General features: G+C 47.6%; 1 protein-coding gene across 8 annotated transcripts in view; it reads left to right on the top strand.

Annotated features, from left to right (window-relative positions):
* ACSL1 (acyl-CoA synthetase long chain family member 1) overlaps positions 1-24792 on the top strand; it is a 67537-nt gene extending 42745 nt beyond the window's left edge. For 5 of the 8 annotated variants that reach the window (XM_070068332.2, XM_070068337.2, XM_070068336.2 and 2 more), the window contains exons 6-21: positions 2467-2566; positions 3114-3292; positions 6571-6603; positions 6764-6815; positions 7347-7420; positions 9759-9836; positions 11591-11725; positions 14161-14295; positions 14897-14992; positions 15968-16040; positions 18108-18196; positions 18758-18874; positions 20284-20427; positions 21847-21948; positions 22060-22131; positions 23124-24792. In XM_070068332.2, coding sequence (XP_069924433.1) covers positions 2467-2566; positions 3114-3292; positions 6571-6603; positions 6764-6815; positions 7347-7420; positions 9759-9836; positions 11591-11725; positions 14161-14295; positions 14897-14992; positions 15968-16040; positions 18108-18196; positions 18758-18874; positions 20284-20427; positions 21847-21948; positions 22060-22131; positions 23124-23264 — 1620 coding nt within the window. In that variant the 3' untranslated portion in view covers positions 23265-24792. Of the gene's footprint in view, positions 1-2466; positions 2567-3113; positions 3293-6570; positions 6604-6763; positions 6816-7346; positions 7421-9758; positions 9837-9902; positions 9981-11590; positions 11726-14160; positions 14296-14896; positions 14993-15967; positions 16041-18107; positions 18197-18757; positions 18875-20283; positions 20428-21846; positions 21949-22059; positions 22132-23123 lie in introns of all 8 variants that reach the window. The other 3 variants (XM_070068333.2, XM_089325743.1, XM_070068338.2) reach the window with 2 other exon arrangements.
* Positions 24793-27420: the final 2628 nt, after the last annotated feature.

Genomic DNA, 27420 nt, shown 5'->3' with positions numbered 1-27420 from the left:
TGACAGAGAATCTTCAATATGTATTTATGATGGCAGACTCTCGTGTTTTATTTCTGAAAGATCTGAGGCTTTCCCTCCACTGGCTGCCAGGCTTAAACCAGCTTGGGCCTTGGGGGAAGTGGCCCGCAGCGACCTGGCCTGCCTTTAGACACGTGGTGCAGAGTTTGGCTGTGGGCTCAGGCACAGAGCTTCTGTAAACCACGGGGTGAAGGTCGGTTTAAATGCAGAGCTCTTTCGGAGGCACTGCAACTGCGCTTACTTGACGGTTTAGTGGCAGAGCTGGCTTGGAAAAACTCAAGCACCTGGCTTAAAGAAATCCAGGGTGTCCTGATACCTACTGGTGCCCCTAGACATGTTAGCTCAATCCCTTTGCCACGTACTGTTTTATAAATTATGATGGCTTCCTAGAGTTTTGTTTTGCTAAGCAGAAAACAGTATCCTCCACAGCTGGACTATTCCATGTCTAGGCTCATGGAATCTAGTTTCTTTCTTTCTTTGCAAATGAACACATCCAAGATAATGTAGTGGAATTTTATCACAAATCTATAACTACAAAACCTATTCCTTCCTTCAAGGATAGACTCCTTCCTATATGTACAAGTTAGTTCAACAACTATTTATCAGGCACCTAATGTATGCACGCTACTGTGCAAGGCTCCAAAGCATCCCCTTCCTAAGGTCTAAGGAAGGAAGGCCAGGCCCAAAAGCTGACACCTGCTCTGTAGTATGCTGTGGGCCTAGGGCAGAATTATGGGAGCTCAGTCAAGGAGAGCTTCCTGGAAGTGGTGCCTGAGTAAAGTCTTGAAGAAAATACACACTGGGGGCAAGGGAATGCGAGGAGCAGCTGCGTGTTTGTATCAAACAACACGTAGGTGTCAGGGAATGAAGCATTTCAATGTGGCGGGGGAGGCAGAGAAGGAGAGCGTGCCCTGCTAAGGAAGCTGGACCTGACCTTCATCTTGATAATGTGAGATCTGTCCCACGGCCAAATACAAGAGCACAGGAACTCAGTCCCAGGCCAGGCGAGGGTGAGTGCCGTCCTGCCTTGCCACAGCTGCCAGGCCCACATCTGTGCTGCACCCCAGGGCTGCAAATGAGTCCCTCTAAGGAGTGGGTGGAGGTAATGCGGAGCTCCCGGGGACTGTGAGTGATGAGTAGGCTCATCCTCCGGGCCTTGGCTGCGTGGCCCACGGGCTTAGAGGCAGGGCGACCAGTTACTTCCCCGGGGGGAGTCTGTGGAAACCGTTTTCCTGCTAGACTAGTCTGTGGCTCCTTGCCCTATCCCTGGGCCAGACTTTAGCTGCTGCCAGGTTGATCTTCCTCAAATCCCAGCCCCTGTTATGCCTCCAAGCCCTCTGTGGCTCTGCATTGCCTGTGGGCTCTGCAGCCACAGGCTCACTCAACCTGCCTCTCTGGCCCTCTCAGCCCCCACGCCCTCCTCCTTGCCTTTGCTCATGAAGTCCCCTTTGTGGGGAGCTCCTTGCCTCTCTCCTCCCGCCATCCCCTCCTGCTGTCTCCCCAGCCACGGCACCGGTCTGCATCAGTACCCACAGCCACCTAGGCCCACAGTGGACTTTCCCACCTCAGGGTCGGCCAGGAGCGTGAATCAATTAGTGAGATCTTCACATATTTGCCTCAGTTCTTTGGAAGGCTGTGATTTCTTTTTTTTTTTTTCCCCTTAAGATTTTATTTATTTATTTATTTTTATTAGACAGGTGGAGTTACAGAGAGAGAGAGACAGAGAGAAAGGTCTTTCATTTTCCATCGGTTCACCCCCCAAGTGGCCGCTACGGCGCGCTGCAGTGATCCAAAGCCAAGAGCCAGGTGCTTCTCCTGGTCTCCCATGCGGGTGCAGGGCCTAAGGACTTGGGCCATCCTCCGCTGCCCTTCCGGGCCACAGCAGAAAGTTGGACTGGAAGAGGAGCAACCCGGACTAGAATCCGGTGCCCATATGGGATGCCGGCGCCGCAGGTGGAAGATTAGCCAAGTGAGCCATGGTGCCTGCCCAAGATTTGTTTTTTATTTACTTGAAAGGCAGTGTTACAAATGGCTGTGGCAGCCAGGGCTGGATCGAGGAGCCAGGAGCTTCTTCCAGGTCTCCCAAGCTGGTGCAGGGGCCCAAGCACTTGGGCCATCTTCCACTACTTTCGCAGGTGCATTAGCAGGGAGCTGGATCAGAAGAGCAACCGGGTCTTGAATGGGCACCCACCCGGGATGCCGGCATTGCAGGTGGAGGCTTAACCTCCCATGCCACAGCACCAGCCCAGGTTGTGATTTCTTCTCAGCAAGCAGCCTTGTGTTTGTTCTCTTTGTGAATCCATGGCAGCCAGTGCCGAGCCTGAGGGACACAGATGTTCATTTTATGAGCTCAGATGTTTTCGCTTTGCGCCTGTGAGTGTTGCCGTCCTTGGAGCGAGTCCACATTGACTTCTTATTTTCTCTCCCTGACCTTTGCTATCTGTTTAGTGGGTGATTATTGAACAGGGATGCTTCACTTACTCCATGGTCATCGTTCCACTTTATGATACCCTTGGAACTGAAGCGATCACGTACATCGTCAACAAAGGTATGGCTGTAGTCTTTGGTGGACATTGGCCCAGGTATTAGGCAGATTCAGGGACTACATCTGCTCATTTGGTCGACACTGGTTGCGGGATGGGGTTGAGGAGATTGGTTCCTGGACCCCCACAAATGCCCAAATCCCCGGATGCTCAAGTCCCTTACATAATGGCAAAGTGTTTGCAATGTAGCCTGTGCACATCCTGGCCTATGTTTTAAAACATCTCTGTACTACTTATAATGCCTCCTTCAGTATAAATGCCATGTAAATAGTTGTTTACACTGTACTGTTTGGGGAATGACAGTGGAGAAGAGGTCTGTACCTGTTCAGTATAGGCACAGTTGTTTTCCAGATGTGTTCAGTCCACAGTTGGTTGAATCCACAGACCAGAACCCTCAGATAGGGCCAGCTGACTGCGATGTGACAGATTTCATGTCTAAGTGCACAGCTCCCTTTCTGTTACAGAATGCAGTACATAACATATCTTTTTTTGTGTCAGATATTACGGAGGCAACCTTTTAACTTATTCCTCCCTGTCTCTCTTCATTTACAGCTGAACTCTCTCTGATTTTTGTTGACAAGCCGGAGAAAGCCAATCTGTTGTTGGAGGGTGTAGAAAATAAGTTAACGCCAGGCCTCAAAGTCGTGGTTGTCATGGACTCCTACGGCAGTGACCTGGTGGAGCGAGGCAAGAAGTGTGGGGTGGAGATCATCAGCATGAAAGCCATGGAGGTGAGTCAGTGCTGCCTGCTTCCCTGGAGGGTTTCCCTGAGGTCATCTTGGCGCAAATGGCCAGTGCCACCACACAACCCCAGCCCTGGCTGGTTGTCCTAACAACCCGTGAAAGATAAAGAGCAGCAATTCCTGTCTCATTTCTGGAAAGCGGAATCCGGCCTGCGTGCTCACTGTACATGCGGCCCATGTGACAGAAGCTCTGCTCTAAAGAGCGTTGCAGCACTCACCTGTGTCTCCGAAGTCAGAGCAGCCATGGCTGTAAACGCGAGGAATGTGGTGCTAGCTTTAGGCAGGTGGAAATTTAGGTTTTATGTCCGCCTTAGGCCTCCATGGCTTTTCTTACTTGTCTCTCTAAAACAGGCTGCTTTGGTAGAGTGCTGGTGAATCCTCTGCAGCCACCTTTGATTTGGTTCATCTGCATACTAAATTTATTCAACTTCACATGAATGAACAGCTGTGACCATGCTGGGGCATGAATGTGGCCCATGTTTCAGTTGGCTGCTTGATGTCAAATCACAGTGAAGCTGTTCCCACAGAGGCACTTAATTAGAGTCCCATCTCAGGAAGCTGGCATGAGGAGAATCTTTCTTATAAACACATCCCAGGACGTGAGCAGCTAAAGAGAGTAGTCCTCTTTGCGAAGGTGCTGCAATAGTTTTCTGAAAGCGTCACAAACATGGTTTTCACATTGTGTTTATGATCTCCCACAAAGAACTTGAAATTGCTGGAAGGATTTGGGGAAGTTTACTTGGAGGACCTGGTAATCAGAGCTGTCACATTCTCACAGAGCCTTCTGTCACATGCATCTGCACACACATACACACACACACACCATGGTCCCATAAGCATTACTGGGTGTGCTTCATGGTTACAACGGGATTTTAGCCAACTTTTACCTGGCATTTTTTTTACTTTGTTTTACTTGTAATCCCCTTTTAGAATAATGTAATCTCTTATCTTTACCTTCTCTTCTCTCCCCTCTCTAAAACACACACACAAAGGAATTTTTCCTCGTCTTTTTTGACTATATTATGATAAAGAAGTAATTTTAAAGCCGGCCGCAGTGGCCATTGGAGGGTGAACCAACAGCAAAGGAAGACCTTTCTCTCTGTCTCTCTCTGTCCACTCTGCCTATCAAAAAAAAAAGCCAAATTATTTAGATGAGTGACTGAAGATTGTATTTTACCCTTGCTTGTGCAATTCATGTTTATTTAAAATTTGGTAAGCAAAAGATGAAGATTTAAAGATATTAATGTAAAATTAGCCTTATGATTGATCTTGTGGTCAAGTTTTTATTGATATATAGTTTGAAAGGATCAAGAATGGAAACATTAGTCTTTGGAACATTTGCATTTCAAATATATGAGCCAGAACCATCTGAAATAACTAGACAATAAATAGTCACACAGCATTAAAAACCTATAAATAACATATTAATATATTTGCTTTATTACATTTAATCTATCATTCCGCCCCACTGTTCATTCATCAATCTTATTTTTTGATGCATTTTAATAAGTTACATATTTCTTTTTTTAAAAAAAAGTTATTTATTTTATTTGAAAGTCAGAGTTAGAGAAGGAAAGAGAGAGAGAGAGAGAGAGAGAGAGAGAGGGGTCTTCCATCCACTGGTTCACTCCCTAGTTGGCCGCAACGGCCAGAGCTGCACCAATCCGAAGCCAGGAGCCAGGAGCTTCCTCCCAGACTCCCATGTGGGTGCAGGGGCCCAAAGACTTGGCCATCTTCTACTGCTTTCCCAGACCATAGCAGAGAGCTGGATCAGAAGTGGAGCAGCTAGGACTCGAACCAGCGCTTTTAATGGGATGCTGGCACTGCAGGCTTTACCAGCTACACCACAGTGCCAGCCCCAAGTTACAGATTTCTTTACCCCTAAATACTTCGGTATGCTTATCATTAACTAGAATTCAGTTTTTACCTATGAGGTTGTCTTTTTGGTTTTTTTTTTTTAACCTGAAAAATAGCAACTTTTTTTTGTAATGGTTCTCTCTCTGCATATATACATACATAGATTTTTTTTTTTTTTGATGCAAGGGGAAAGTATGTTTATTAGAGTGACCACTCAGCAAGGTGCTCTGTCGTTCCGCATATGCTGTTCTCAATTTTCACTATATTTTTTTCTAAATGATAACAAGACAGATTTAAGACCATGAAACTTTCATGGCAAATTGTGTGCTAGTTTGGGTAAGACTTGTCCTCAATAAGTCAAAAGCTGAATTGCATGCAATCTTTATTTTATTTGATGTCAATATTTGAAAAACTGGACATCTTTAGAAGTTATGTAAGAATGATGAATAAACATTTGGAGCCAATAAAGATTATTTTGGAAAAAAATCACAGAATTATCATTGGGTTAGCTCCTGAGTGACATCTAATTAGATACCAGTGTTCCTGTTTTTAATCAGTGGACTGTTATACATGTAATTTAAAATGTGATTAAGGTTTAAAACTGCTGGGCAGAAACTCACTGAGCCCTGAGCACACCCATCTAATTTCCATTTAATATTAGACATGTTCACTCCATATGCTCACTCAAGCTGCTCAATTTTAATAGGAAAAGAATATGAATGGTTCATTTTACAAAGTTAATAGATAGTGAGGCGGCCACCTGCCTGCCTTAATGTAGTAAGCTGAGCCACACCAAGTGGCCCTAGCTGCGAGCCTGCCGCTGGGAAATGAAGCCACCATCTGTGACCTGTGTGTCCACTCGAGAAGCAGTCTTAGAGCTTTTCTTGCGGCCGGTTTTGTTCATGAAGGCCCCCAGATCCTTCCTTACTCCACGTCCCGAACACAGTTACTTGAGCCTCTGCAAAATGGCTCAAGTAAGTACTCCAATCTGGAGGAGACATATTCTCCCCAGGCGGAAGACAGCAGACGCAGAGCTGCGTGCGCCGATGGTGCTGCGCTCTGATCGGAGGAGGGCGCAGAGCTCGTTGTTTGTCGGTATCGCGGGACTTTGTTAGAGTAGGCTGGGAGGAGAAGTGAGCCACCACAGAGCTTGATTGCTGTCTTTGAATAAACCCCATTTCAAAGATCGGTGGTAGAGCTCACGTTGCCATGATTTTATAGGAGAGAGGAGCCAGCAGAATTTTGACTCTGGCTAATGCAGATCGCCATCGTTCACTGACCCGAAATTAGGCTGACTGAGCAGCGGCGACTGAACCCCGCAGGAAGCCGCTTCTGTGATTTGCCGTGACCCGACTTTACAGTTAGACGGTGTTCCCACTTAAGAATTCTCTTTTTCTCTTCTATTTTAGAACCTGGGAAGAGCCAACAGGAGGAAGCCCAAGGTAAGCCTGCGGCACTCGATCCAGCCCCAGCCCAGCCCCCTCTGCGGCTTCCCCTAGGCGGTCAGTCGGGGACTGGCAGCAGTCTGGGGTGATAACTCAACCCTGGTCATTTTCTGGTCCGATTTATGCCAGCTTTTGTTTGTTCTGTTTAAATCTTTAGCCTCCAGCACCGGAAGATCTTGCAGTAATTTGTTTCACAAGTGGAACCACAGGTCAGTTTTGAAATGAAATTGCTTCTACGCCGTGTGTGAAATTGTGCGCTCCCTGCCCTCTGTTTTCCCGGATCACTTATGAGTTAACTACGGAAGGAATGAACGAGAAGAGGAGGAGGCACCTCAAGCACTGTCCTCTCACACACTCGCGGACAGTCTCAGGGCCCGAGTGTTCGTGAGTTCTTAATCATCGAGTGCCTCACACGTTTATTAATGGTGACTTCCGTCTCACCCATCTTGCTAGGGCCCTCTATGGCTTCCAGGAATAAAAGTCCTGATTTTTCTTCTCTTGCTACTCCACATTCCCTCTAAAATGGGCCCATATTAGCAAAGATTGCCTATGATTATTATAAGGTACTTAGTTTCATTGAAAGCTTTGCAGGTGGCTCAGAGATTTAAGTTACTCTGTGGGCACATCGAGCAGTAGAGGAGTGTGAGGTCCGAATTCTGCAGGGTTTCTTGGCTTGCTCAATTTCTGCCATCCCCCCATGGATCTCTTTAACTATGTTCTGCTTCCTCTGTGCTCTGCAGGCAACCCCAAAGGAGCGCTGATCACTCATCGAAATGTAGTGAGCGATTGTTCAGCTTTTGTGAAAATGACAGAGGTAACTTTTGGGGATGTTGTCATCTTTCTTCATATTTATTGATTGGCCCTAAGCCTCAAGAATGAGAGAGAGAGAGAGAAAGGTCTTCCTTCCGTTGTTTCACTCCCTTTTAAATGGCTGTTACGACGGGCGCACTGCGCCAATCCGAAGCCAGGAGCCAGGTGCTTCCTCCTGGTCTCCCATGGGGTGCAGGGCCCAAGCACTTGGGCCATCCTCCACTACACTCCTGGGCCACAGTAGAGAGCTGGACTGGAAAAGGAGCAACCAGGACAGAACTGGTGCCCCAACCGGGACTAGAACCCAGAGTGCTGGCGCCGCAGGCAGAGGATTAGTCTAGTGAGCTGCAGCGCAGGCCGAAGCTTCATTTGGATGCTTCTATGTAAATAATTCTGGCAAAGGAGGAAGAAGAGATGACTCTCATGTGCTTTTTATACCACCCTAGTGTTGGGAAAATAATTTCTTTATGTTGACAATGAAATGTTAAAGGCTGTTGAATGTTGAAGGGTTGTGAATGATTATTAATTGACTTCCAATGTATGAGAAACACTTCAGGGGTCTTTGTCTGCACAGGTTGCCATAATGAAGTACCGCAGACTGGGAGGCTTAAACAACAGACATTTATTGTCTCAGTTCTGGCGGCTAGAACTCCAAGATCAAATTCAGGTTCGGGTGAGGGCCCTCTTCCTGGCTTGTGCCTGTGCCCTCACATAGCCTTTCCTCTGTGCATGCACAGAGATGGCTCTGGTGGCTCCTGCTCCTCTCAGAAGGCCACGGGCCCTGCGGGATCAGGTCACCCTGTACAGTCACCTTAGAGCCCCATCTCCAGATGCGTTGTGGGTTAGGACTATAACGGAAGAGCTGGGGGAGAGCACAGTGTGGTTCTTGGCACCAGAATTTCTAACTTGCCTCTTAAAAAGGTCCTTATGATGCTTCTCCCTTGTACTCTTTCCTCAGTGAGCATCGTTTGCTTTTGCAGTTTCTTGGGAGCATTCTGTAACCTTGATTTTTATGGCAGGAGCCTGTGCTTTGATGGTTTGGGGCAGTGGACAGCTTTGGTCTTTGGTGCTGAAGGGTGATTTTTGAGAGCTGTTGCCCCTTTTCACACCTAGTCCCAAACACTTTTTTTTTTAATTGATGTGCACTTTCTAAGGAGCTCAACATTTATTACCTTAGCAAAGTGAAATTTTAATTTCCTATTTGGCCTTGAAAAAAAGTGAAAATACATTGACGCTATTAAGGCAAAAGCTTGAACAGTTTTATTTAAAATCAGTTGTATCAAGGGGCATTTACAACATTGTAAAATTTCTGCTTATGAAAATGGACATTCTTTTCATGCTAAATCACAGAATTGGAAAGAATCATTATTCATGGTTCTGATTTCTCAGTTTCCTACTGAGAAATACTAGTTGGGATGCAGGCCACACTTGGATGGCTTTACTCTAAGGTTCTGGTTTTCTCAGTCTACCCTCCAGCGCTCGGGGTCGTAGGGGTAGTCTCCACTCTGGAAGTACGATTATTAAGGATGACCCGGCTTGGGGAGGGGAAGGGCACAGCTCTGAGGAGGGTCCGTCACCTCCCAGGGAACTTGATAACACCCTCGTTGTTTATTTGGTATGACAGCAGCTGCTGTTGGCCAGAATTGTTCACGTTAATAACATGAACATCCCATGCAAACCTTCATTGTGCTGGGCCAGAAATAAGGTCCATTCTGAGGAAGAGTAGGTGTCCAAACGTGATCTACCTATGGCCCTATCACAGTCAGCATTGTAGAGGCAAGCAAATCCCCTGATGCCAAGTCTGAGGTCATGTTAAGCAAACTGAGCTAGTGTTCGTGGGGTAAAGTAGGACTTTCAATAAAAATGTTAATCAAATGCAAATACTCTAGATACATTTATACTGTAAATTAAAGGACCTTGGGAATCCATTTCCTTTTATCTCTTCTCTCTTTTCCCTTTGAAATAGGTATGCTATCTTTCCTGGAATGGATCTTGTATTTCTTACCTTAATGTAGAATTGAATTTGCTGGGTAGCGGGATACTAGAACCCTGAAAAACTAAATGATTTGAGCACATAGACCCTTAACGTTCCAATTTGAACAGAATTTTCCTTGTTTTGATTAAAGTCCTGAAGTGGCTTTGCTTTGTCATTGAGGACGACTCCAAACTATTTGAATAATTGAAAGTGTTGCTTTTCTTCCCATTCTTTGGTGAGAACAAATTGCAGATCATAAGCTAAAGTTATTTCTCCTTAGTGTTGGGGTACTATGTGCTCTAAAATAAAATGGAAAATTACTGGAAATCTTAATGCTTTTCTGCCTTGCTGGTGTCTTTGCTTACAGACTGCAGTCAATCCTTGCCCAGATGATATTTTGATATCTTTCTTGCCTCTCGCCCATATGTTTGAGAGAGTTGTAGAGGTAGGCATTCAGTTTTGTTTTGCTTGCTTGCTTGTCTGTGTTGTGCTGAGTTGTTGTGTTTTACAGAAAGCACTTGCCCTGAATGCCAGCGACACACACATTTCGTTTTTACCGCTGGCACACATGTATGAGCAGCTCCTGCAGGTAAGTGTCTCGTGTGGGCTGCGTCCCCGCAGGTGAGCCTGGGCTCAGCCCCCATCCAGAGGAGGAGCACATGACGTGGAAGAGCATCCTTGCTTTTCCTGGGTCCGAACTGGCTATTTAGTCATCCATTTTCATATCAGAAGCACCAACTTTTGAGGGCTACTAATGTGGACTGGATTCCAGAAGGATGAACTATAAAAGCTAAGATTTTTATGAATTCATTCCCACAGAGCCTAGTGAGGCTTCTGTCCCGTAAGCATGCTCTGCTTCCCATCGTGTGTGCTCATAACGCACAAGTTGGCTTGTGACTGATTGTTTTCACCGCTATTCGAAGTGCCTTTAGAAAAGCAGAATCATCTTTATGTAGCCTTTATCTAAAGAAAAATTGGATGTACACAGCTGTGTGGATAATGTAGAAGTCGACATCTTTTCTCCTTCCTGGAAAATTTTTGGATTTTGTACCACAGGGAGAACAGTTGGCCATGTTGGTTTGTTTAGTGAGTGCTTATTGAGTGCCAGCTGCATACCAGGCACTGTGGTCAGTGTGGGAGACCAGGGACTGATGGGAATCATGGCTTTGGTTGGCCACCGAGCCTACAGGACCAAGTGTCGTTAGAGCCCATCTTCCATCTGCTGTTCCACTTCCAGCACATCCTGGGATTTGTGAGTGTAAAGTGACCTCAGCTGAGTTGGTAATGAACCATATGTGCCTGGCTGAAGTTTTAGAGGTGTGCCTAGGAGGTAGACTCCACCCCACAAATGCCTCCTGAGCTTTAATTTTTAAACAGTGACCCAAAGTGTACCTTTCTCGTGGCTTCTGCTTTCAAATCAGAGGCTGTTTGTACTGCTGTTACATCATCTCTGCATCACCTTTCCTTTTTTAAATTAAGAACAGGCAGACTGTGGCTTGCTGGTGCAGTTTGCCCTGGACGGGGAAAACAGAATACAGTATATTGTAGCTGGACAGCAAGCCACTTGGGTATGAGATATCCTGGTGTGTTCAAAAGCTTTATTTACATTCAGATAAGTGAGTGAGACTTCAGTTAAGTCTGGACTGGAGTCAAGTAGTTAAATTTGTATTTTGAGAAGTTTCTGGAAGCTGAAAGTATCTGGAATGTATAATAATATCACCTAATTCATTCAACAGATGCTTATCATGAAACTAATGTGGCGTCTCTGTGATCATCCCTGAAAGCAGTGGGCCCATTTCATACCCACTCCTGCATCTTCAGGATGATCAAGAGAAACAGCACATTTCCAAGTTGAACTGTGACCAGTAGATACAAAAGCATTTCTTTTTATTTTCTTTTTGTAAGCTACCTCTGTTTGGATTTGTGGAAGAGGCTCACAAATCTACCCAGAGGCTGTAGCAAGATCTGGGATTGAGTTAGCCACAACACAACCGGATATTTCTGGTTTCATCCAGCCATATCAGGACAAAGTGTTGTGGCATTCGTATTAAATTGACTCAGAAATTGTTGTGGTAGATCTGGGAGATTTGTGGAAGCTGGCCTGAGAGGCTGGCGCTGAGGTCCGTGTGTTGTGTGGATGTATTTGGTGGACCCTGGCTGCAGGGATAAAACATGTGCGGTTTCTGTTTGCCTCGGCAGTGTGTGATGCTGTGTCATGGAGCTAAAATAGGATTTTTCCAAGGAGACATCAGGCTGCTCATGGATGACCTCAAGGTGCTTCAACCCACTATCTTTCCTGTGGTTCCCAGACTACTGAACCGGATGTTTGACCGAGTAAGTTCCAGGCAGCAACATGTGGGCCTCGGAGTGCCGGACTCCTGAGTGGGAGCCTCGGGCGGGAGTGGGGCTCAGCCACACACCCATCCATGTGGCCACAGACAGTCGCCTTCATCTTCGGCTCACTCATCTGTGAAAGTAGAGTGCATTTGCCTCTCAGGCTTGTGGGAAAAGATAACGAGAGAAAACACAGCAGAGCGCACCTCGAAAGGCTCACGAGAGCTGTCAGAACAAACGCTGAGCCTCTGCTGTCTCATCTATACACAGACTGTTACCTCTCCCGCCCCGCCGGCCATCTCATCAACTCCAGTAATTGGATCACGTGAAAATATAGCTGTAAAGCAGCCGTATTCACTGTAGAGCTCTATGTCAGGTCTTAGCCACACGGAGGGAAGCAACTGCGCTAAGGTGGGGCCTCACAGAACGCCAGCCCTAGTATGGCAGCGACCATTCAGACGAGGGAAGACTAACGTGTGGAAGGGCAGTCTCCAGAAAGCATTTTCGCTGGGCAGAATTCATAGTCTTTGAAGCCGAGTTTGCATCATCATTGAGACCCTTCCCTTTTTTTTTTTTTTTTAAATGCAGCTTTAAAATTTTATTTTGAGAGCAGACAGGCAGCGAGAACTCTCATCTTCTGATTCACTCCCCAAATGCCCACAACGGCTGGGGCTGGGCCAGGTCAAATCTGGAAGCCTGTTCTCCTTCATGGATAGCAGGGACCCAACCTCAGGAGCCATCACTTGTGCCTCCCGCCTCCGCCTCCCAGGGTGTGCACGAACAGGAGGCTGGAATCAGGGGCAGAGCCAGGACTCATCCCAGCACTCTGCTGTAGGAGTGGGCATTCCAGCTAGTGTCTTCACTGCTAGGCCAGATGCCCTTTTCCTGCATTTAGTAATTTAGCAGCAAGCATTTAGCCTAGCAGTTAAGTGCCTGGGTTTGATTCCTGGCTCTAGCTCCTGCCTCCAGCTTCCTACTAATGCAGACCCTGGGAGACAGTGGTGATGGCTTGAGAAGTTGGGTCCCTAACATGGGCTGGTATTGTGACACAGCAGATTAAGCTGTCACCTACAACACCAGATCTCATTTTGGAGCACCGGTTCAGATCCTGGCTGCTCAGCTTCTGCTCCAGCTCTGCTGATGCTCCTGGGAAAACAACAGAAGATAGCCCAAGTACCTGGACCCCTGCACCCATGTGGGAGACGGGGTAGAGTACATGGCTCCTGGCTTCAGCCTGGCCCAGCCTTGACTGTTGTCGCTGTTTGGGGAGTGAACCAATGGATGGAAGATCTTTCTCTTTCCCTTTCTCTGTCTGCCCCTCTCTTTGTTTGAAATAAATAAAGTCAAATAAAAGGGAAGAATAGGAAGGAAGGAGGGCGGTAGGAAGGAAGGAAGAAAAAGGAAGGAAGGAAAGAAAAGAAAGATACTGGATCCCTGCCAGCCATGGGGAGACCTAAATTGAGTTTCTGGCTCCTGGCTTTGACCTGGCCCAGCCCTGGCCATTATGGGCATCTGGGAAGAAAACCAGTGAATAGGAGCACTATTAGCCAGCAATTAAGCGAATAGGAGCTCTCTCTGACTATCATTCTCTGTGTGTGTGTGCATCTCAAAAATATATCTGATTTTACCTGCCACACAATTCACCCACTTAAAGTCTACAGTTGAGAAATTCTCAGTAGTTTCAGAGTTCTGCCATCAGCGTCATCACAGCTTTAGCGCATTTCCATCAGCTCAGAAAGAAACCCTTTCTCCGCTCTTAGCTTGCCTCTCCCCCTGCTCCCACCCCAAGCAACCACTCAATCTGTACATTTCTCTCTTCTGGACTTTCACACGGATCGTGTAGTGCTGTGTTCTTTGTAACTGGCTTTTTTCATTCGCACATTTTCAGAGGTCATCTATGTAGTGTGTATGAGTCCTTCATGCCTTCTAAGGGCCAAATAGTGGTCCACTGTATGGCTAGAACACATTTTGCTGATCCATTACTTCATTTATGGGCATCTTATTGTTTCCAGAATTTAGCTGTTAGGAATGATGCTGCTGTGAACATTTATTTGAAGTTTCAGTGTGGACATAAGATGCTACTTCAAAAACTTCATTGAAAATGGAATTGAAAGATAAGTTTATTTCAGCATTAAAAAACGTTTGAAATCCGTGCATGGTTCTTTTATAATTTGCATTTTCCATGAACTTTTTGAAGACCCCATATGTTTTCCTTGCTCCCGCCATATAGCTGGGAGTGGAATTGCGCCTCCATGTCTCACCTGAGCAGGAACCAGGAGACTGTTCTCCACGGCAGCCACACCGCCAGACATTCCCGCCAGTGGCGGAGAGGGCGCCAGTTTTCTGCTCCCTCACCAACATTTGTTATTTTTTTGACTTTGTGGTTCTGGCCATCCTAATGGGAGTGGAAACCTTCTGCTTTGTTGCCTCGTCAGATTTTTGGGCAAGCAAACACCACCCTGAAGCGATGGCTGTTGGACTTCGCTTCCAAGAGGAAAGAGGCCGAGCTGCGCAGTGGCATCATCAGGAACAACAGCCTGTGGGACAGACTCATCTTCCACAAAATCCAGGTAGCCCGCGCACCCAGCCCCGTGTCCTGGGGACCCACCCGGGTTTCAACTCTCTGAGAGCTTTCTGTGTGCTCTGCAAAGAGACCTGAGAGTAAGGGAGACAAGGACCTGTTTTTATGAATTCTGTCAAATGTCTAGCTATTAAGGATCAAACTGAATAGTCAGTCCCAAAGATACATTTGAAGATTTTGCAGGAAAGAAAGGATTCAGGATAGTCTTTCTAATTCTCCCTTTGTTTGTCTAGATTAGGTACATCACTCTGGAGATAATTCTTTAAGCGTGGGTCCTCCCAGAATGCCAGAACAGTAGTAGTTGCCACATCTACCTCACTCGTGTTCTGGTTCCCTACAATCTCTGTGAGCAGAGGTGCTGGCTGACCTTCATAACCACTGAGAACGCGTGGGCAGTTAGGAGTGGAAACAGACCCACACCCTGTGTCCCGGTTATGAACGCCCTGAGGTCCTCTCTGCATTGACTCAACTGTGGGTTTCCTGTAGCCAACAGAGGAGCACAGGGGTCCCAGGCAGGTATCTGGGCATCTGGGCACCCACTTCCAGATAAAGAATCCTCACCTGCTCTCTCTTTCTCCCTGTCTTTCAAGTCAAGCCTGGGTGGAAAAGTCCGGCTGATGGTCACAGGAGCAGCGCCGGTGTCTGCCACGGTGCTGACGTTTCTGAGAGCAGCCCTCGGCTGTCAGGTGAGGTGGGCTCCACGTCCCCTGATGACCCAACTTTATGTGCTGGGACCGCTTCCTTACCAAGTCACTTTCGTTCTCCTTGTGTGTCTTTTTCTAATTAGCAAATAAAAATCGCATGTGTTTATGGGGGACAGCATGATGTTTTGACATGTGTGTGCATTGTGTGATGGCTCAGTTGGACTAATTAACATATGCATTACTTCACACACATGCCACATTTTTTTAGTAGTAAAAACTCATAATCTGCTCTCAAGCAGTTTCAAGTATGGAAGCATTGCCATTCACAGAGGCCACCTTATGGTACGACGGGTTGCTGGAATTTCTTCTTCCCGTCCAACTCAAGTTCCGTGTCCTTTGGCCACCATCTCTTCAGTTCTCCCTACTCCCTGCCTTGTGTACCTATCTTTTTCTTGTTTGGAGGATATGTTAATACTAGAGGGTTTAGGGACATAAACGTATAAACCTTACTTATCCTAGGCAGGGAATATGTGTTGTGTTCACCATCTGTGTTATTTTTTCCAGGGTAAGGCATAAGATAAGCCTTTAGAGACAGGCATGGGGCAGGGGAGTGGTCCTGAGTGATACATGTACTTGCACACCAGGCCAGAAACTTACTTTAAAGGAGTAGGGAAGACGTGGTGCAGACAGGATGTGTAAGGCACGCCTGTGACCTGACAAGGCACGTGCACTCCAGGGCAGACCGTGACCTGCTACATTGGGCTTCTCCTTTGCTGTGCACAGGAAGTGAAGTAGAAGATGGACGTGGACAGGTAGTTGTTGTGGGAGCAAGGGTGTTAGGCTGCTGCCATAAGGCGTGTTGTGCTCTTGGACAGACAGAGTCACCAAGCAGAGAATTTGAGAAGAGACTTCCCAGACAGCCATCACTCAGCAGTTAGTGGCACTTAATCACTTGTGCACTTTCAGCAAAGGTAAGGCTCTTGCTTGCTAATCGTCTTTCCTCTCTTGGTGACACAGTTCTATGAAGGCTACGGACAGACCGAGTGCACAGCCGGGTGCTGCCTGAGCGTGCCTGGAGACTGGACAGCAGGTGAGACGGCGGGAGCCTTTGCTGCAGTCTTACTATGCTAATGAGGTTATTGGAATGGTTGGGAGTCGACAGACTGATCATTGACTGGTTCATTGAAAGAGTTGAACAAGTGCCCTGTCCCACATAATTAGGCCTCGGGGCAGACGGTCCTGGAAGTCGGGGAGCTGGGGAAAGGTGCCCTGTGGCTGATGAAGTTTTGCCCAGCTCTAAAGCCACCCTCAGGAAAGGGTGCCCTTTACACCTGATTGAGAATGTCTGGCCCAGCAGAGCTGGGTAATGAGTTAGAACCTCATTGTTTGCTGGTAGTTTTAATCCACAGCTAGTTATTAAGTTTATACTGGGCACAGGACAGGAGTAAACACGAGACCTTTTTCTCAAAGGGCTATAGGGGGCGGATAGACAGAAGTAACTGCGCACCTGTCCTGGACTAGGTTCTGGGTTGGGTGCTTTGGTGTGTGTTATAGGAGTGCCGTCCACCAACATCCCTGTGATCCCTGTAGGATATGTACTCTTAGCTCTGAGAGGACATCAGGGTGTTGCTTAAATAGGATGTAGTGCATAAGGGCTCACACAGCATTTTGCTTCAGAGCTAGGATTCCAACCCGCATCTGACTGCAGAACTCCCCTGCTTTGCTGTGCCACGTTGATAAGTACATATTCCTGACTTGTTATAAATATGCGCACCATTTAGGAACATAGGTTCTCGGGTTTTCTTTTTTGAGAAGGATTTATTTATTTATTTGAAAGAGATTTTTCACCTACTGGCTCACTCCCCAGATGGCTGCAATGGCCAGTGCTAGGCCAGGCCAAAGCCAGGAGCCAGGAGTTTCATCGGGGTCTATCATGTGGGTGGCAGGGGCCCAAGAATGTCATCTTCCACTGCTTTTTCCAGGCTGTTAGCCGGCAACTGGATCAGAAATGGAGCAGCCAAGATACGAACAGGTGCCCATATGGGATGCTGGCATTGCAGGTGCTGGCTTAACCCACTACGGCACAACGCAAGCCCTGGGTCTAGCACATCTCATACCATAATTCTACTGGGGTTGAGGCTCACAGGCTATGAGCCTTCTTCATGGTGTTTAATTTTTAACCCTGGTTCCTTACAGAGAATTTCGAATAGAGACCTCTGTAAGCTAAAATTATTAAAACATAAGAAGAACTATTTAGGATACTTTTTAAGAGTTATTTATTTATTTGTTCATTTATAAGGCAAAGTGAGAAAGAGAAAAAGATCAAGATCTTCTGTCCGCTGGTTCACTCCCCAAATGGCCTCAATAGCCAGGGCTGAGCCAGGACAAAGCCAGGAGCCTGGAACTCCATCTGAGTCTCCCACATGGGTGCAGGGGCACAAGTACTTGGGCCATCTTCTGCTGCTTTCCTGGGTGCATTAGCAGGAAGCTGGCTCAGAAGCAAGCAACAGGAACTCAAACCAGTACTCCTAGTGGGATGCCAGTGTGGCAAACAATGCGGGCCCATGTGACACTCCCAAGTGTGTAATATCCATTACTTTGGTTTTTGGAAAGATAGCTCAAATGAACACCCACTGGCAGGAGACTCAAGGTGGCTGTGAAAACAAGCCTTGTCCTCTCTTACTAAATGTGAATCTGTCCTTAAGGAAACGAAGGCCATCTGATCAGAGCCAGCTGGTGTGTTTGTGAGTAATCAGGGTCCCCTGAAGCTGTACCCATTGTGTCCTTGTTATGGCGAACAGGAGGGGACAGGTCATGGGCAAAGCAGTCAGATAGGGGAGCCAGGTGAAAGTTCTAGAAGGTTTGTTTCCAGATATTCGGAGTAGCCCTTAAACCGAGCAGCTGAATTACTTACACTCTGAAGAATGACTCAGTGCATCAAACATTAGGAAATCTCCTAGGAGCCTTTTTGGATGTTTTGTCTCCATGCTAGGGGTCAACTCAGCTAAATTGTTTTACCAGAGCGAGGATGGCCCCAGTTGCACAAACCAGGCATTTCCCGAGCTGCCCTTAATGCCCAGCTTGTCTCTGTCAAGTGGCTGCCCTGGGAGTGCCAGCAGTCCCCATAGGCATAATCACTCTCTCCTTCAATATGCAGGCCACGTGGGTGCCCCAATGCCTTGCAATTTTATCAAACTGGTCGATGTGGAGGAAATGAACTACCTGGCTGCCAAGGGCGAGGGCGAGGTGAGTGGAGCCCCGTGGGTCATTTCCCGCAGTAGCTGCCGTTCCAGGCAGCGCCATTTCCCAGCATGGCTTAGTGGGGAGGTGGAGCCTGTCTGTATTGGCCATCTGGGAGTCAGACAGGCCTCTCCGGGAAGGCATATTTCTGTGGCCTTCTGCAGGGGTGGGGACGGGAGCACTGATGACCACCGCCCTCTGCCACACGCGGTTGGGATTGGAGCCAGAGCGGGATGCAGAGGCTCAGGGACCCAGGGCCTCAGGGCACATCTCCCGTCTGCTAATTGCCCTGGATACCCAGCAGTTACTGGGGGGGGAAGCCTCATGATGTCACAGCCATTTCATCCCCTGTGGGCGTTAGCCCTGCAATTTGACTGCAGCTGAGGTTATTAAAACTGGGAACTGGGGCATTGAAGCTGCCTGCAAGACCCTGATGAGAGCTCCCTCTGGTCCTGGGCTTCAAGGCTTCTCGCCAAAGTTTGGGGCACACACACACAACACCAGGTTTCTTTGGAGGAACTGCAGTAATTGTTAAAATGGCATCTTTTGTTGGTTGATTGGTTTTAGGTGTGTGTGAAGGGGCCAAACGTATTTCAGGGCTACTTGAAAGACCCAGTGAAAACAGCAGAAGCTTTGGATAAAGATGGCTGGTTACACACGGGGGACATTGGAAAATGGTTGCCAGTAAGTTGTCACCTCCCGTGTTCACAGTTTGGTTCCACCGTGGGAAAGAGAATCTCCGGGTGCAGCCCAGCCCGCTGCATGCCAGGGGCACCCTCTGTGTTGTGTTTCCTTTTCTCCTTGTGGGAGGGGCCGTGCAGGTTGTCCCACTTCTGCAGGAGGCAGGGTGATGCTCCTAGCACACTTGTTTAGGGTCTTCTCTCACCTGGAACCCCTGTGTTTAGATTTGATGGTTAACATGAACTCTGGTTGCCACATCCATGGAAATCAAAGTGACCTTTTACAGTGTCCCTGCTCTGCCCTGACACTGGGGCCTGAAACTAGATACGGGGGGAATTGTAGCCTGCCAGGAGTATGCGATGCGCAAATATGTGGGAATAAATGTGTTTCTTTGGTTTGTCAGTTCATTGTAAAAAGGGGTGTTTCATGGATTAGGCCAACTGCTGTGAGTTTAGCCGCAGAACCATTTTTAATGTGTTGAATTACAAACATTAAATTGGCTTTTGTAGTTTTTATTGCACATTAGCAAATTCATGTAGATTTAAGGTGCTTAATCCTCTGGAATTTTTATTGACTAGAAAAATGCCCCCCAAAATTAATTCAGCTTTCCTGATACCTCGCCTATTCAGAAATGCATTAAGTCCCTCTTCAGGCTCAGAAGGAGCCAAGTGCCAGCTTTGTTTCCTGCTCTGGGTCCGATGAAGGCATCTCCTTGTTTCTCTGGCTCTCAGTTCACTCCTTTTGAAAATGGAGAACTGGCGTGGAATGAGAGAACCCTGGGAACGTCCCAAAAGATGCATTTGAGGGACATACTGATGGCCCCAGGGTAGGGCTGGCTTGGGGGTGGGGTTGGGGTCTTGCTACCTGGCAATTGGCCAGTGTGCTCCTAGGATGCTAGTGAGCATTCCCAAAGTTCTTTGGGGAGTCAGCTGACCCACAGGGCCAGGAGTATCCTCCACAACAGTGGGAGAGGAAGCTGAAATTCGGCCCACAGAGGAAACACGTCTTGACCTTGGCGGTCTCTGCCGCAGAGCACCATGGACAGAGAAGTCTTTCCCTGCTCTGAAGGAATGGCACTCTGCTGGTGACCAGGCCCATGTGGACCTGATTCAGAGGCACGGCCAGAGTAAAGGAAGCAGGCAGAGCACTGCTCGTTAGCAGACACGCCACTGGGGCCGAGCAGGGAGTGAGCATGGGCTCTGGAGGCTCTTCTCTGGTTGGCCCTGCGTGAGTTACTTCATCTCTCCCAGCCCTGGTTTCCCTCCCCGTGAGATGAAATGATAACGAGCTTTCTTCAAGATGTTGTCGGGATTCAACTTCAGTGCCTGTCAGTTACCTTGTACTGTGTTGTGGTGGATCCCAGGGGCAGCAGCCACACACCCACTCAGAGCCCCCTTCCCTCTCATAAACAGAATGGCACCCTGAAGATTATCGACAGGAAAAAGCACATATTTAAGCTGGCACAAGGAGAATACATAGCCCCCGAAAAGATTGAAAACATCTACCTGCGAAGTGAGCCCGTCGCCCAGGTGTTTGTCCACGGAGAAAGCTTGCAGGTATGTGCTCTCCGGGTTGGGAACTCTGCTGCTGGGCGTTGTAGTGCCTCAAGCTCCAGGGCATTAAGTGGGATTGGAAGTTTGAGCAGGATACGGTGACTTCCACATCTGATGTGCCAGAATACCCTTGACATATTGTTAGGTCTCGCTGCTTGGCATCTCCTATGCAGAAGAGCAGTTTTTCTCATTAATTTCCATGTTTTCACCTTACCTGGCATGGCCTGATGTAACAAGGAAGTTGAATAAAGATACTCAGGGGGCGGGTACTGTGTGTTTCTAACTATGAAGGAAATGTTGATGTGGATCATAAGAAAGTCTAAGGTTTCCAAATGCATGAAGCCTAGTTGACTTATGATATTTATGATATGATAAGATTTGCCTCCTAAATCACATTTGAGGAAATGGTATTTGTGGACTGAGAATACAAAAAGTTGAAACCTGCAGTGTTGCAGTGAAACGTGTGTTTGCCAAAATGCTGCATAGACGGTGATGTGGAAGAGAAGGGGATCTGATCTCCTGCAAGTGAATCATTTGACAACAAATCTTGAGATTTGATAATTACTTTAGAAGGATGGTTTCTTACATTGGCAAATGTGCCCGTTTTTAGATTGCATTTATTTGCTTTGCTTTAGAATCCTGCCATGGTTTTGATTTTTATTTAACTTTATTACTGCTAGATTGTAAAGGACGAGGTACTAGAGTTTCAGAAAATGAATCTATATAAATTTTCTTTCTCTAATTTTAGAGTTATCCAACACCTGTTTGTTTCTCTGACCCTGTTTTTTTTTTTTTTTTTTTTTTGACAGAGTGGATAGTGAGAGAAAGAGAGAGAGAGAGAGAGAGAGAGAAAGGTCTTCCTTTGCCGTTGGTTCACCCTCCAATGGCCACCGCGGCCGGCGCACTGCGGCCGGCGCACCGCGCTGATCCGATGGCAGGAGCCAGGTGCTTCTCCTGGTCTCCCATGGGGTGCAGGGCCCAAGTACTTGGGCCATCCTCCACTGCACTCCCTGGCCACAGCAGAGAGCTGTCCTGGAAGAGGGGCAACCGGGACAGAATCCGGCGCCCCGACCGGGACTAGAACCTGGTGTGCTGGCGCCGCAAGGCGGAGGATTAGCCTAGTGAGCCGCGGCGCCGGCCCTCTCTGACCCTGTTTTATATTATACACATGCATGTAAACACATACAGAGACACACACTGGAAGTAAATAAACATTAGGGTTCTGTTGGGTTTTGATTTCTAGTGGTTCTTTTAAAACATTAATTGCAGAATTCCTGGTCTCAGCTGCACCTTAGAGCCAGGAGCTCCTCCTGTGGAGAGGGGGCAGACCCTCCCAGGGCTCCGTGAGGCAGAGAAAGAACAAACTGCTGATTGGGAGCGTGTGCATCCAGCCCTGACACGACTGGCTTGTGTGGGTTACAGGCGTTTCTCATAGCGATCGTGGTGCCGGATGTGGAGACGTTGTGTCCCTGGGCCCGGAAGAAAGGCTTCGAAGGCTCGGTGGAAGAACTCTGCAGAAATAAGGTGAGGCTCAGAGCATGCAGTCTGCCTCGGCGTCCTGTCTTCACGCTCTGTGTTCCTGCAAATGTGCGGAGCCCCAGCAGAGGAAGTACCTGCTTTTTCTTACTTTCTTAGGACGTCAAAAAAGCTATCCTGGAAGACATGGTGAGACTTGGCAAGGAGGCTGGTCTAAAGCCATTTGAACAGGTACGACTGTCACCCAAGCGCACGAATTCTTGTACAACAAAGGTTTGACTCAAACATTTTTTAAAACGAGTATATTATAGAAGATGAGGTGATCTAAAGAAATAAATGAGGCGTGAATGATGGTGTGGGTTTTTTAAAATTTTTTATTTTAATTTTTTTAAAAGAGGCAGAGACAGAAAGCTCCCTTCCATTGGTTCACTCCCCAGACCCCCACAACAACCAGGGCTGCACCAGGCCAAAGCCAGTAGCCTCAGTCTGGGTCTCCCACATGGCTTGCAGGGACCCAAATGCTTCAGCCATCATGCACTGCCTCCTAGAGTAGAGTATGCATTAGCAGGAAGCCACACAGAAAGTAGAAGAGCCGGGATTTGAACCAGGCACTGCAGTATGGGATGTGGGTGCCCAGGTGGGGACTTCACCATTGCACCAAATGCCTGCCCCAGAGGGAAGGACTCTTTAACCAAGCTTCCGAATTCTTGTTTCCTGATAGCCAACATGCAGTCCTGATTCCTCTCCTAGGAGCAGGACCCCTGTGCTTTGTTAAAGACATGCAGCCTGGCCAAAGTGAGGGGAGGGGTTGGGTGTCTGCAAGGGTGTTTATGCCTCCACGGGCCTAGTGTGTTTCAGACTGGGTTGCGTCTGTCCTCTCCCTTTTTTTTTTTTTTTTTGGGGGGGGGGCAGGCAGAATTAGAGGGAGACAGAGAAAGGTTTTCTTTCCGTTGGTTCACCCCCTAAATGGCCACTATGGCCAGTGCACTGCGCCAATCTGAAGCCAGGAGCCAGGTGCTTCCTCCTGGTCTCCCATGTGGGTGCAGGGCCCAAGCACTTGGGCCATCCTCCACTGCCTTCCTAGGCCACAGCAGAGAGCTGGACTGGAAGAGGAGCAACCAGGACTAGAACCCGGGGTGTCAGCGCCACAGGAGGAGGATTAGCCAAGTGAGCTGTGGCACCGGCCTGTCCTCTCCCTTTGTAACAGCCTTGTTTGTTTGCAGATCAAAGGCATTGCTCTTCACAATGAATTATTTTCCATCGACAATGGCCTTCTGACTCCAACGATGAAGGCAAAAAGGCCAGAGCTCCGGAACTATTTCAGGTCACAGATCGATGAACTCTATTCCACCATCAAGGTTTAGGGTGAGGAAGAACGCTCAGAAGAAATGGCACACCTCCACCGTCTCTTCTGCTGCTGGCCTTCGTGATGGTAACTTTGACTACAGCAAGCGTGGGGAAGGAAACATTTGTGCTTGATTGTCCATTCGGGTTCTTGTCATAGGAATGCTAGAGGAAGTGGAACACTGCCTTACAGTCACCTCGTGCTGCAGGCCATGTTCATGGTGATACACAATTTCCAAAGTGAGCCTTAAACATTGCAAAGGGGAAGCTATCAGTGTGCTAAGTTATTTGAGACTTGCTCCGTGTTACAAAGGTCCACACTCTGTCTCCCTGTTTTTCTAACCGCGGGGTTAGGACTTTGCTCTTTCTGAGATACCTGCTACTGCCTGCAGATTCTGCAGTTGTCTGCTGCTCCGAAGAGTGCAGTGCCCTGGAGGGGAGCCGTCCCCTTCACACAGAACGGCCATCCTGGCTGCCGCGTGTCACAAGAGGACCAGAGGTTTCTTTTCTTTTTTTTTTTAATCCCTGCCACCTTCTCTTCCCATCCCCATCTCCTGTGCACTCCCAAGGCCCTTGTGATTCCTAAGGGGTCCAGAGTCCCCTGCTGGAACGTGAGGTTCCCAGTGACCTGAGGACACGCCCAGCTCTTCAGGGCAGGTACCGACTCTCAGGAGAGCAGCTCTAGGCTCTCTCACACCACTGAATGCACTCAGGCTCTGCTCTCCGGGCCCGCCCCCTCCCTCCGGCCCGCCCCGCCCCGCCCCGCCCCAGGGGCTACTGAAAAATCTGCCTTAGACTCTACAGTGAAGACAAGCATTTCAAGGAAGAAAGACTTACTTGGCTCAACCACGCTCAGCTGTGATGGCGAAACAACTGTCCGCTTTCTCTTCACTGAAGCACTCTGTTTGTAATGGCCAACGGATTTCTAATGTGGTTTTCATATCAAAAGATCATGTTGTGATTCGCGTGCTTTTCTGCCCCCAAAAAAACTCTCAGGCAAAGCATGTCTTTGAAAATATTAAGGGACTAGATACACTTGGGTACTTGAAATGGACAGTAATAAGCAAATGTTCTTGAATATCACAATGCTACCTGATTTCTATGAAATGTATTTGACAAGCCAAAATTCTAGGGTGTAGAAATAAGGAAAAATCATTTCCTGGGATTAACTTCTCAAGGTTTTGTTTTTGTTTTTGTTTTTTAAGTTAATTTGGGAAATTAACAGCATTTCACCATATTGCGAATCTTTGCCACTTTTGACTGGATTGAGCTTTCATTTATACACTTAAAGCAGTTGTTTTTGGATTTGTGAGAGAACATGTGTTACACAAGCACAACAGGGTTTGCACTAATGAATTGTCATTGTAATAACACTATTTGGTAGCCTAACTTCATATATGTATTCTTAATTGCACAAAAAGTCAATAATTTGTCACATTGGGGTTTTGAATGTTTGCTTTAAGTGTTGGCTATTTCTATGTTTTATAAACCAAAACAGAATTTCCAAAAACAATGAAGGAAACCAAAATAAATCTTTCTGCATTTGAAGTGAGTGAAGAATCTCTTTTGATGTCTGGTTTAACACCCGGGACAGCTGTGGTGTGCACAGGGGAAGAGGAAGACTGGCCCAGGGGTTCAAATCCCTCGCACCCCGTCACCTTGGCTCATCCAGAGACAGCGACCCAAGCCTCCTGCCAGGGTGTCTGTGGCCACATTCCTGTATTGTGGAGATGAAAATCACGATGGGAATAAGATGGGTATTTCTGGGAATGTACTTTCTTCTCTGTAAGGCTGCATTTCAGGAGACACTGGCTGTACTTAAGAGTACCGTGGTGAATTGAATCCTGAATTCTTTGCTTTAGTAATTCTCTTACTGTAGAAATATTGTAGAAGATGTCTCTTTATAACAGCCAGCCTCTCTCTTTTCCTCTGTTTTTCCCCTACTCCCTACCACATTCAAGATTATTCTTTTCTGTAGATTTCTCCCAAGCTGGTCATGTTGAAGTCCAACTCCACAGTCTTCCAAGCTGGTCGTGTTGAAGTCCGTCTTCTTCCCTCCCTCAAATGCTGTGTTTGCCATGGTGCTGTTTATTTCCTGCCTCTGGAGCTCACACCCTGTGCACTTGTCTTCATGCATGTTCTGTTGCTGCGGCTGGGTGATTTGTGAAGACAAGAGGTTTATGTAGCTCAGGGTTCCGGAGCCTGGGAAGTCCAGGAGCCCATTGCTGGCGTCTGGGAGGGGTCTTCTCACTGGTGGGAGCTCCTCGGGGTCCTGGGGCGGAGCAGAGTGTCACATGGAGACAGATGGCCAGCCTGGCTTTTCTACCACCTCCCTCCCTGGACAACCCATTGATCCATTAGCCCATGAGTGGGTTACCCAGGCTGAGAAGGCGGAGCCCCCATGACAGGTCACCTCCCAAAGTCCCTCCTCCAGATTCCGCGGGGACTAGTGCTGAAGCCACAGTAAGGCTCTCAGTCCCTCTGCCTCTCTTGTTAGGAAGCCCTTTTTCACGCTCCCCTTCCTCTCTTGCTCTGATGGAAGTGTGAGGTGTTGAGAGCAGGCGTAACTTTCTCTTGCCTCCCTTAGCACCATTAGAAAGGAGAAGATCTCCATTAAGTAAACTCTTTGAACAAATACTTGAAATGTTAAACAAAACTCCTCTTGCAAGGAGGCTGATAATGAGCTGGGGTTCGGGGAGTTTATGGTGAAAGGACACGCGTGCAGTTACCATCCTAGCCACGTTTTTAAGAGGACAGCTCGGTAGAATTAAGTGCATTTACTTTCTGTACTATCATCAGTGCCCTGCATTCACAAAACTCTCTTCGTCTTGCAAAACAGAAAGTCTGTGCTCATAACCAGCAACTCCGCATTCTCCCCTTGCCTTGGCCCCTGGCGACCACCGTCTGCTTTCTGGAGCCCTGAATTTGACTGCTCTAGGTACCTCGCATAAGTGGGACCTTATCTGTCGTTTTGTGACTGGCTTATTTCAGTTAGCACAGTCTCCTCAAGGTTCATCCGTGTCGTAGCACGTGCCAGGATTTCCTTCCTTCCTAACACCAAGTGATATTGCACTGTGTTTATAGCCACACGTTGTTTAGCCATTCCCTCCCTGGGAGACTCCTGAGTTGTTCCTGCCTTCCGGCTACTGTGAATAATGTTGCGTGTGCACACTGTGCACGTCTCTGAGTCCTTGCTTTCTTTTCTGCATAGACCTAGAAGCGGAGTTGCTGTCTCACGTGGGAATCCTAGGTGTAATTTTGTTGAGGAACTGCCATACAGTTTTCCATAGTGACTATGCCATTTTACATTTCCACCAGCAGTGTGCGAGGCTTCCCACCTCTCCACGTCCACACTAGCACTTCTTGCTCTCTGGGGTGTTTTTAGGTGGTGGTGTATTGGTAATAGCCACCCAATGTGAGGCACTATCTCATTGTGGTTTTGCTTTCTTTCCACTTTCTCATAATTAGTGATGTTGAGCATTTTCTCATGTGCTTGTTGGCCACTTGTATTTCTTTGGAGAAATGCCTATCCAAATCTTTTGCCCATTGTAAAAATTGGGTTCTTTGGGGTTTTTTGTTCTTGAGCTATGGAAGTTCTTTCATAGTCTTGGATTTGAATCCCTAAAAACTTTTAATTTTTTAAAATGTATTTATTTGAAAGGCAGTGTGATATATATAAATACAGAGAGACCTTCTATCCGCTGGTTCACTTACCAAATGGCTGCACCAGCCTGGACTGGGCCAGGAACCAGGAACTGCATCCAGGTTTCCCATATAGGTGGCAGTGGCCCAAGCACTCAAGCCATCTGCTGCTGCCTTCCCAGGTGCGTTAGAGCAGGGAACTGGATCAGAAGCTGAGCAGCTGGGACTCAAATCCATTCTCAGATGAGATGCTGGCATGGCAAGTGGCTGCTTACCCTGCTACACAAAGCAAACCTCATGATTCTGAACTCTCCTGGTACACTGTCTGGGGTCAGTGCTGCTCTCACCAGCACTGTCCACCCGCACCTCAAACGCCAGTCAGTGACTGTCTCAAACCTGTTCTCCAACCAGAGCAGAAAACAGAACTGACTACAAGATGTCTGTATGCCTGACTGTGAAGCAGCACCCTCTTCTACCCAGTTCCCTGGGAATTAAGCTTCTGTCCCCAACACCCAGGAGAGCTGGTCTCCTGGT

This window comes from Oryctolagus cuniculus, chromosome 2, assembly GCF_051225735.1.
Source record: "Oryctolagus cuniculus isolate XC-2025 breed Fujian yellow rabbit chromosome 2, ASM5122573v1, whole genome shotgun sequence".
In the NCBI taxonomy this organism is placed as follows: domain Eukaryota; kingdom Metazoa; phylum Chordata; class Mammalia; order Lagomorpha; family Leporidae; genus Oryctolagus; species Oryctolagus cuniculus.
The sequence above is the reverse complement of the archived record's forward strand: the minus strand, read 5'-3'. Positions and strand labels throughout refer to the sequence as shown.